General features: G+C 37.3%; 1 protein-coding gene across 1 annotated transcript; it reads right to left on the bottom strand.

Moving 5' to 3' along the window:
• LOC135086803 (coatomer subunit gamma-2-like) lies at nt 1-11050 on the bottom strand. Its single transcript, XM_063981596.1, has 2 exons — nt 10413-11050; nt 1-2273 (listed from the first exon to the last, which is right to left on the bottom strand). Exons 1-2 carry the CDS (start codon nt 10950-10952, stop codon nt 219-221), a joined length of 2595 nt encoding a protein of 864 aa, XP_063837666.1. The 5' UTR covers nt 10953-11050; the 3' UTR covers nt 1-218.

Below are 11050 nucleotides of genomic sequence, written 5' to 3'. Positions count from 1 at the left end.
TTCTAAACATCAATCTACTATAATTATTATAAATTACAAAATAATCATGAATCATATTGGAGTTTGTAAATAGACAAAAAGATATATGTAGGTAGTCTTAGACAACTCAATTTTCTTAAATATAAAATAGATAAGTATGAAAGAAAGGCACAGTAGGGTAAACTTGGGGATCTAACATTTAATATTTAATAAGTATAGTAACTTAATAAGTAGAATGATTAACCAACAGCAGCTAACAGGAAAGTAGCTATCTGGGCCTGGGTTGAGCGCACTGTCAGCTGCATGGTGACAGCGCCCTGAGCAGACACGAGGCGGGCTCGCAAGAGTATAGGGTTTCCTCCACGCCACATTCCTCCGCCACGAATGTCCTTGACGGCATCTCCGTCAATAGACGCCTTGGGCAGACCCAAATGCTCACAAACAGCCACAGCAGCTTCTCCAACGTCTGATTGGGACAAGCCAAACGTATCACTCGCTTCGTCCGCGGAAGCCGCAGCATTCCAAGAAGATTCCCAATCGTCACCGGCGGCCCGCAATCTAAATTGGTCAGCACATCTTATTTCGAATTCCTCCAGTGGATAAGTATCTGTATATCCACTACCACCATCCGGCAAACCCGTTGTTGGGTCGCAATCACGCACCACAAACTCTAAGCTTGCTTCAAATGAGCATTCCGAATCCAGTGGATTTTCAGGAAAAGATAACAGGTAGAAAATGCTCTCTTGTTTGTTGTAAGGTAATACGTCACATGGTACTTCACTTAATAGCCTGTAACCAGGAGGATGGCACAAACGGACGTGAACTCTTGTAAGAAGTTGATCGCTAAGTGTATTTAAGCATTCGAACTGAAGGATCACATGCCGAGAATAGATATGTTTTACGCAACGAACGCGATACTCAGTTTCAGGTTCGGTTAGATCGATACTTTCGCAAGTTTTAAATATTGGTCCAATTTTCTCAATTCCAGGCACAACCTTTAATTCTTCTGCATACTTTTCCTCTCGCGACACCACTGGCTGTTTGCGAGATTCTATTTCTATTGGCGTTTCTTTGGTTTCTTTTGGTTCTTCAGCTGAAGGAACGGCAGCAATATTAAATGTTTCCTCTTCTGCTTTACCTGAATTCACAAAATCTTCCAGAGCCTTTTCCAAAAGAACTGGATTTGGAATAGGTACGTTAATAATATAGTCGTTAATGAGTTGAGGATCGCCCGAATCCAGGATAGCACTATAGTAAATAGCTCGGTCGCGAACTTCGTCGTCATCGTCCAACGTACAACGAGCTAAGAGGACTCGGATATTGGGAAGAAGCTCAGGCCGCGTAGCTCCGAAGCGGGCTACCGTTGAAACTGCTGCGGCACGAACTGCACCAGATTCCAAGATGACTCGATTATAAATATACCGTATGTACCGGGAAGGTTGACGCGCTTTTGGTCCTTCACGACCTAATACATGCAGTATTCGTACTGCCAATGATGTGTGTTCACAATCTTCAATAAATTCGCAGAGATGTGCCAAGCCAGTTTCTTTAGCTTCTGGGTTTTCTTCAACCAGCGCTATTATAGCATCAGCAATAGCCGTCTTGTATTGTACACCACCTTCGTCACGAAGCATACCAGCCAAAAATGCGGCCAAAGACTGATGTTTGCGAGGATATTTAGAGCACAACCGTCTAATTGCTTGAACAACAACTATTTTGAATTCATCTGATATTTCAGACATGAAGCCTGATATTTGTTTCATCAAGCGATCGATGGAACTTTCAGTTCCAGTGGCCAGCAGGGTGGTTACGGCCAAAGTAGCTACAGATCTATTTGGGTCTGAAATCAAGTTCTCCAAGTCAGGAGCGCAGTCAGCGACAGCATTTGGATGTTTGGCTGTTAGTTTAGCTAGAGTTCGAGCTCCAGCAAATCGCAGGTGTGGTTTAGACGAGCCGCAAAATATTTGTAGTACAGAAACGGCATGAGCAATTGCTTTGGTAGACTTACTGGAATTTACAATTGCATGAGCAGCTTCGTAAACGACTATTTCTGATTTGTGTCGCAAACAAGATTCTATGAAATCTAAATATCCATCAGCAGCATCAGTTTCATCTTCTTCAGATAATTTAGCAGCATAGCGTATGAGAAGGGTAAGTGCATATGGTGATCGAAGCGGTGTTCGTGAAAACTTGGTGACCAGCTTGACAGTTGACAGGCGGTCGTTGCGCCGGGCTCCAGCTACTACCGCCAGTGCGTGGTACGACACCATCGCGTTTTCGGACATGATGGCTTCCTGCAACAACATAAATAAGATTATGAAGATATTAATCTATAAGAATATATATTAATATCTTCATATATACAACGTGTCCCAAAATTCAAGGATAAGCCGGCGCCGCAGGGTGGACCTAGTCATGACTGCTTTAGGAAAAATAAGAAAAAAAATCTATCTCAATTATTTTTTAAGTTACACAATAAATTATGAAATTCGTCGAAAATTGACACCCCTTATGATATTTTACATTACCACGACTACAATTTTTCAAATACTTCAGTTTTTTTGTTTGTATCGGCAACTTAAGTAGTGCTGCTGTCCACCCCAATTCTTAAAACCCTCAGAATCCTTGCAGTTTTTACACAAAAGTTAATCAAAATATGATATTTCCTTAAAATTTTGAACGATTTTTACTTACACTCCACTTTGACTCGTCGTTTTGTAAAAAAACAGTATGAACACTACTGCGGCAAGTTTTTTATAAAGTTGACGCAACTATCCAAGATTCCGAAATGGTATAATATACTAAGAAAACTAGTCGCAAAAAAGATATGCGTACCATTTTTACAAGCACTTCGCTTGTTAGTTAGTATGGGATAAATCTTGCAACTGAATTTAAAACCAGTTCTCCTTAACCAATTGAGCTGAAATTTGGTATACTTGTGTAAGTACGATGACAATGCAATATTATGGTACCATTGAGCTGGATGGAGTATGGAGGTGGCCATAGGAACTCTTAACGAAACGGCGGAATTACATCTAGTTTGGGTTCGTTGGACTTGTCTTTTCGAGCACTTTAGTGCTAGATGATGTTCAGGGTCCTGATGATGAAGTCAAGAGGTGGCAGGAGCTGGCCATAGGAACTCCTAAACGAAACGGCGGAAGCTTATCGAGTTTGGGTTCGTTGGATTTGTCTTCCCGAGCACTTGGGCCATGAGATTGAGAAACAACTAAAAAGCTTAAAATAAAGTTGTAATAAAAAAAACTTATTTAAAAACAAGCTTGACTTCGTTTGAAAATTATAATTGACTTCATCATCAGGACCCTGGACATCATCTAGCACTAAAGTGAAAAAAAATCTATCTCAATTATTTTTTAAGTTACACAATAAATCGTCAGTTGCAGGTTCACTTGGGGTAACTGACAAAATACAGTTTTTCAGTAGAGCCGTTTAAAGTTTTTTTTCGTCTTTAATCGGACATAACTTTTTTCATATTTAACCTTTTTTGGATCTGTTTTCACAGAAATGCTTAGAATTCTACGCGGTTTTAGATTAAATAAAAAGAATTATCTAATATGTCTTAGTTAAGGAAATAAATTGCAGTTACACCAATGTATTTTTGTACTTTTGACAGTTACACTAATTTTACACCATACTTTTGGAAAAAACATAGGTCAAATTGGTGTAATTAAACGACTACCAAAGGAAGAGAACTAAAAAAGAGTATCGACAACCAGAAACTAATAACACTGGGAACAAACGAGCCAACGTACTGGCCGACTGACGCGAATAAAATTCCTGATCTTGTGGACTTCTTTGTTGTGAAAGGTCTATCAGAAATGTACTTCAAAATTGAATCCTCACTTGACTCTGTATCTGACCACACACCAATTATAGCAACGTTTAGTACCTCAGTAATAACTAAAGAACCGATATCGACATTATTTAACCACAAAACCGACTGGGACTCATTTGCAAGATACATAGAACAGGAAATAGACTTGAAAGTTAAATTAAAAACAGCAGAGGATATAGAAGAAGCTGCCTTCTATATAACAAATCTCATCCAGGTCGCCGCGTGGCGTGCAACACCGGCCCTAAATAACCCTGCCCCAAAAAATAATATTCCACTTGAAATACGTAACAAGTTGGTAGAAAAAAGAAAACTACGAAGGCAATGGCAGACAGGTAGACATCATGGTGACAGAGCAAAATATAACAGAGCCTCCAGAGAGCTGAAAGAACTTATAAAAGAGAATCAAAATGAAGCATTCCAACATAAGCTGTCCAATTTATCCGCTTACAAAAAAGACGGCTACTCCCTTTGGAAAATAACTAAAAACTTCAAAAGACCACAAAATCACATTCCACCGATAAGAAAAAGTGCAGCTGAAGCGTGGGCCAGAAGCGGAAAAGAGAAAGCGGAGTTGTTTGCAGAACACCTTAGTCAAGTTTTCACTCCGAACGAGTCATCCTCTACAGAATTCGAAGCAGAAGTCGAAATGATGATCCAAAGTGATCAACAATTGACATTGCCACTGGCTTTGGTGACTCCTAGGGAACTCAAAAGAACAATATTTAAACTAGCCAACAAAAAAGCACCAGGCTTCGATCTTATAACGGGGGAAATTCTCAAACAACTACCCAGAAAACCAATAGTATTTCTAACAATGCTATTCAATGCAATCCTCAGAATACACCATTTCCCAAACATCTGGAAGATATCTACCATATGCATGATTGCGAAGCCAGGAAAACCTCCAACTGAACCCAGTTCATATAGACCGATAAGTCTACTTCCAATCTTATCTAAGTTGTTCGAGAAGATACTACTGTGGAGACTGAAGCCTATATTGGATGAGAATGGGATCATACCGGATCACCAGTTTGGGTTTCGGGAGAAACATGCTACTGTTGAGCAAGTGCACAGAGTGGTCCAAAAAATCAGGCAATCACTTGAGAAAAAAGAATACTGCTCTGCTGTATTCCTAGACATACAACAGGCATTCGACAAAGTCTGGCACAAGGGTCTACTATACAAACTAAAAACCCTACTACCGAACTCAATCTACATGATCCTAAAATCCTACCTGGAACAAAGAAGGTTTCAAGTAAAATATGAAGAAGAATTCTCCAAGCTGTGTGAAATCAGAGCCTCAGTACCGCAAGGATCAGTGCTGGGACCTGTCCTATACTCCATATATACGGCAGACCTGCCTGAGACACCTGATGTAGTGACGGCTACCTATGCAGACGACACCGCGTGCCTCTCAAGCGATACAGACCCGGAAAAGGCATCAACCAAATTGCAGACCCAGCTTAACAAAATAGACTTGTGGCTGAAAAAATGGAGAATCAGGCCCAGCGTAACTAAGTCCACACAAATAATCTTCACCCTTCGAAAAGGTGATTGTGCTCCTGTCACCTTGGAAGGCAAACCCTTGCCAACCAATAACACTGTGAAGTACCTGGGCTTGCACCTCGATAGAAGGCTAACCTGGGCAAATCATGTTAAAGCCAAGAGAACTGAAGCAAATATGCAACTCAGGAACCTGTCATGGCTGATAGGACGACAATCCCGACTCTCTATCAACAACAAACTGCTCGTCTACAAGTCTATTATCAAACCAATCTGGACCTACGGAATAGAACTCTGGGGATCTGCTAGCAACTCCAACCTGGAAATAATACAGAGATTCCAAAACATCGCATTGAGAACAGTCTCCAGCGCCCACTGGTTTGTGAGAAACGCAGAAATACACGAATACCTTGAGATGCCGACTGTAAAGGAGGAAGTGAGCAACTACAGCAAAAAGTACAGACAGAGACTCGACAGACATAGCAACGCGCTGGCCAAGAACCTGCTAATGGACGAAGATACAAAGCGCCTCAAGAGATGGCACATCCTCGAGCTCAGCGAGAGAAATTAGAGCTCTTACCAGTGATGGACTTTGCTATTCAATGGAATACCAGTCAAATAATCCGCTCCCAGAACACATCTAATTATGGCTATGGATGGCCGATCGTAGATAATAAGAGGAGAAAAAAAAAAAAAAAAAAAAAAAAAAAAAAATTGGTGTAAGTACTGCCCAAATTAAAATAATTTGATGTATTTGCTGGGTTTTGTTTACTTAGTTGCTGTATAATTTATGTAAAAGTATTAAAAAATAAGAGAATTCATGAAAAAATTAACATTTTGTCGTTTTCTTTATTTTTTTTTTAATTTTATTAGAAGTAACTTTTATTTTATTCATTAAAAAATGTTAAAAAAGCCACGAAAATCAAGAAAATATGTGTATTTAATTTTTTTAAGACAGAAATATTGAAATAACTAAAGTATTACTGTGAAACTAAGTAATTTCTATATTTTTTTAAGCTTTGACTTACTAATACCGTAATTAGCTCTACGGGGCAACTTAAACTGAAGACAAAACGGATTTAATTTCCCACCTCTTTATAGCAATGTTGAATTAAGGTCATGAGTACTACAACAGTAAAAGTAACAGAGTAACAACAGGTTAATGTTAGCAACGCGCAGTGACGCCTAGTTGGCTGGATAGTTTACTCAATTTCAATTTTTTTTTGTTGAGCCAACTTTAACTTCTTTAACTGATACTGCTGGTATAATAATAACGTAATATGCCTTAAAACTTTCTAAATTCCTATTTTATTTCATGTTATAAACCTTAGCAAATCAGTGTAATTGCAAAGTTTTGAAGCAAAATTTTTACATTATTACAGATTCACCAATTCAACCTGGTAAAATTATTACAATGTCAGTTACACCAAAATTGTGAAGGAAATCTGAAAATTTCACACCTGAAAATGTCCGTGTAATTGTATTTTTTTTAAAGCTAGAATTTTTTTACGTATACCATTCGAAAGAGCAGAAAAAACCAGGGTTCGAAAATATCCGATATTTATTATAAATATCAAAATATCGGATATTTATGATATATATCGGATATATATCAACTTTGATATATATCAATTTTGTATGAAAGCCATACTATTATTTTATTGTATTATTCATGAATACTATTGCATAAGTGTTACATAAACATGTTTTTAATGTTTTTAAAACATAAAATCAGAGAAATAAAGCAAAAACATAAAATTTCTTTGAAATACGGCAAAATGAACTAAAAAAATTAAAATCTTATGTCAAAAAGTTCAAATACAGTAACAAATTTTAAAAGTTGATATATATCATTAAAACCGCCTTGATATATATCGGATATATATCCGATATATATCAAGATATATATCCCTTGATATATATCCTCGAACCCTGGAAAAAACTAAGAAAAACTGTATATTTAACTCAAAAACCGTATTTTGTCAGTTACCCCAAGTGAACCTGCAACTGACGAAATTATGAAATTCGTCGAAAATTGACACCCCTTATGATATTTTACATTACCACGACTACAATTTTTCAAATAATTCTGTTTTTTTGTTTGTATTGGCAACTTTATTAGTGCTGCTGTCCACTCCAATTCTTAAAACCCCCAGAATCCTTGCAGTTTTTACACAAAAGTTAATCAAAATATGATATTTCCTTAAAATTTTAAACGATTTTTACTTTCACTCCACTTTGACTCGTCGTTTTGTAAAAAAACAGTATGAACACTACTGCGGCAAGTTTATTATAAAATTGCCGCAACTATCCAAGATTCCAAAATGGTATAATACTCTAAGAAAACTAGTCGCAAATTAGATATGCGTACCATTTTTACAAGCACTTCGCTTGTTAGTAGTATGGGATAAATCTTGCAACTAAATTTAAAACCAGTTCTCCTCAACCAATTGAGCTGAAATTTGGTATACTTATGTAAGTACGATGACAATGCAATATTATGGTATCATTGAGCTGGATGGAGTCTGGAGGTGGCCATAGGAACTTCCAAATGAAACGGCGGAATTGCATCTAGTTTAGGTTCGTTAGATTTGTCTTTTCAAGCACTTTGGTGCTAGATGATGTCCAGGATCCTGATGATGAAGTCAAGAGGTGGCCAGGAGCTGGCCATAGGAACTCCTAAACGAAATAGTGGAAGCTTATCGAGTTTGGGTTCGTTGGGTTTGTCTTCTCGGGCACTTGGGCCATGAGATTGAGAAACAACTAAAAAGTTTAAAATAAAGTTATAATTGCGCATGGAATTTATTCCTTTTTTTTTCTGTTTGCGCTACAAACTTTCGAAATTATTTGAACCTTGCATACAATTATTTTTATCGTTAAATTCTTTCGTAAAATTTCGCATTAATGCTTGTTTTTAAAATAGTTTTTTTTATTAAGTATAACTTTATTTTACACTTTTTAGTTGTTTCTCAATCTCATGGTCCAAGTGCTCGGAAAGTCAAATCCAACGAACCCAAACTCGATAATCTTCCGCCATTTCGATTAGGAGTTCCTTTGGCCAGCTCCTGGCCTCATCATCAGGACCCTGGACATCATCTAGCACTAAAGTGCTCGAAAAGATATCCAACGAACCCAAACTAGATGCGATTCCGCCGTTTCGTTTAGAAGTTCATATGGCCACCTCCAGACTCCATCCAGCTCAATGATACCATAATATTGCAATGTCATCGTACTTACATAAGTATACCAAATTTCAGCTCAATTGGTTGAGGAGAACTGGTTTTAAATTTAGTTGCAAGATTTATCCCATACTACTAACAAGCGAAGTGTTTGTAAAAATGGTACGCATATCTTTATTGCGACTAGTTTTCTTAGAGTATTATACCATTTTGGAATCTTGGATAGTTGCGGCAACTTTATAAAAAACTTGCCGCAGTAGTGTTCATACTGTTTTATTACAAAACGACGAGTCAAAGTGGAGTGAAAGTAAAAATCGTTCAAAATTTTAAGGAAATATCATATTTTGATTAACTTTTGTGTAAAAACTGCAAGGATTCTGAGGGTTTTAAGAATTGGAGAGGACAGCAGCACTACTTAAGTTGCCGATACAAATAAAAAAACAGAAGTATTTGAAAAATTGTGGTCGTGGTAATGTAAAATATCATAAGGGGTGTCAATTTTCGACGAATTTCATAATTTATTGTGTAACTTAAAAAATAATTGAGATAGATTTTTTTTCTTATTTTTCCTAAAGTAGTCATGACTATGTCCATCCTGCGGCGCCGGCTTATCCTTGAATTTTGGGACACGTTGTATATGAAGATCCGCATCAATGATAATTACATCATTGATGTGGTGATATTACAAACCTCATTCATAATATGTTAATTTGTTACAATAAATTGATTAGGCTCTCTTGTTGAAAAATCAAAACTATAGTGATTCAAATGTACTGTAATGTGTATGAGCTTAAGAAGTTAATATGCATATTAGAAGTTAACTATCATATTTTCCTGTATTGCAGAAAACACATTTTACAATGTTTTTATTTATTTTAGCTCATGTAGTTAAACAGTAACCACAGAATTCTAGCACAGCACAACCTTAAAATTATAATGTTACTCACTCATAGCTTATCATAATTTTCTGTTCGCACTTGTGCTACAGAGAGATGTTATATTTTACATCAGTGGTTCTTAACCGGTGGTCCGCAGACCTCTGGTGGTCCCTGGAGGCATTCCAAGTGGTCCACGAAGACATCGTAATAAACAAGTGACGTGACGTGATGAGTCGAATAAACACAACGCAAACGGCGCACAGCGGGCGAAAAATCGACCTCCCCTTTCATAGGACTTTAATAAAAAAAAAGTGGTCCCTGACAAGATAGAAATTTGGTAAAATGGTCTATTGTGACTTAAAGGTTAAGAACCACTGTTTTACATAGGGGCACACTTTATTTATTTTGATTAATTATACCAATGATATAAGACTTAAGATTCTGATTGTATCGCAGAGCTGGATGTGTTAATAATTTTCTAAACTAGTAAAACAGTATTATGATGATGCAATACGAGAGAAGATAAGATTTAACTTGAATTTGATAACTTATTCACATCAGTAACTAGGTCAAACATTACAATATAAGTAGCTTTTGCCTGTGGCTTTTCTAATGTGGATTTGTAATGAAACATCATTATGTTATTCCGCAACATTATTGTCAAATACCTTTCAAATCTGTTCAATACTTTTTCGAATAAAGACTAACGATACATCCATCGTAACAAAGTTGCACATTTATAAGAAGTATAAAGTAAGAAAGGTGGGAAGAAACAAATAGAAATAATTTATTGGCACATGACAAAAAAAGAAGACATGTATTCTGTGCCAACGGGCCCCCGCTCAGCATTTATCATGACATGTTCAAAAGTGCATGTCAATAGTCTTCCGCAGAAACTAACAAGAATTAATTCACTTACATGGCATAACCATTAACCATTGATATATTCGCAAACAGCTTATTATTCAATAAGAAGCTAAATTATATTTATTCAGAATAAATATTGTGCTAGAATATTACCTGAGCCTCATTCACCCAACGCCGGACGAGGTCTGGGACAGTCGCCGACAAGTGCAGCGCCGAAACAAGAGCCGCTGAACTGACCGCCGGATTCTTATCAACAATTGCCTGCTTCATGTAACGCTCAATAGCTTGAAGCATCGTGCTATCTGTGATGCAGCATAATGCTCTAATAGCAGCCGCTCGGTACAAATCTTCTTTCCCAGTCATGTCTTTCGTTAGCGAAGAAGTCACAATGATGACGTCTTGAGCCATGGGGCTCAGCTCCTTGATACACAGGTATACCAGGCGACGCAAAACTACATCTTTCGATTGAAACAGCTTTGTAGTAGCAAAGAACACGTCTGTTGCTTCTTGCGTACCCAGTTTCTCTCCCTGATACAGCAAATAAATGATCTTTGTGAGGATATGTATACATTTTCGAGGGTTCACAGGGGTAGAATTAAAATACCTCGCTTCTTGGATAAGCGTAGTCTTATCCAGATTTTGAAAAATAGTTCCCACGGCATCTTCATCTTCTTTCTTATCACGACGACTCATTTCGCTTACAAAATTAATTACCTAATCAATACAAAGATTTATTTTTCTTCTCAAAAATTACAATTTTTCACACAACTACACAAAGAGCTTAAAAGAGT

Source organism: Ostrinia nubilalis, chromosome Z (assembly GCF_963855985.1).
Source record: "Ostrinia nubilalis chromosome Z, ilOstNubi1.1, whole genome shotgun sequence".
NCBI lineage: Eukaryota > Metazoa > Arthropoda > Insecta > Lepidoptera > Crambidae > Ostrinia > Ostrinia nubilalis.
Note: the sequence above shows the minus strand (reverse complement) of the source record. Positions and strands in the feature narration are given on the sequence as shown.

What these genes read in the sequence shown, in the direction of transcription:
- LOC135086803 (XM_063981596.1), bottom strand. Translation starts at nt 10,952, where the DNA reads ATGAGTCGTCGTGATAAGAAAGAAGATGAAGATGCCGTGGGAACTATT. An exon ending in GTTGGGTGAATGAGGCTCAG is followed by an intron (nt 2,274 to 10,412) that starts GTAATATTCTAG and finishes ATGTTGTTGCAG; the next exon opens with GAAGCCATCATGTCCGAAAA.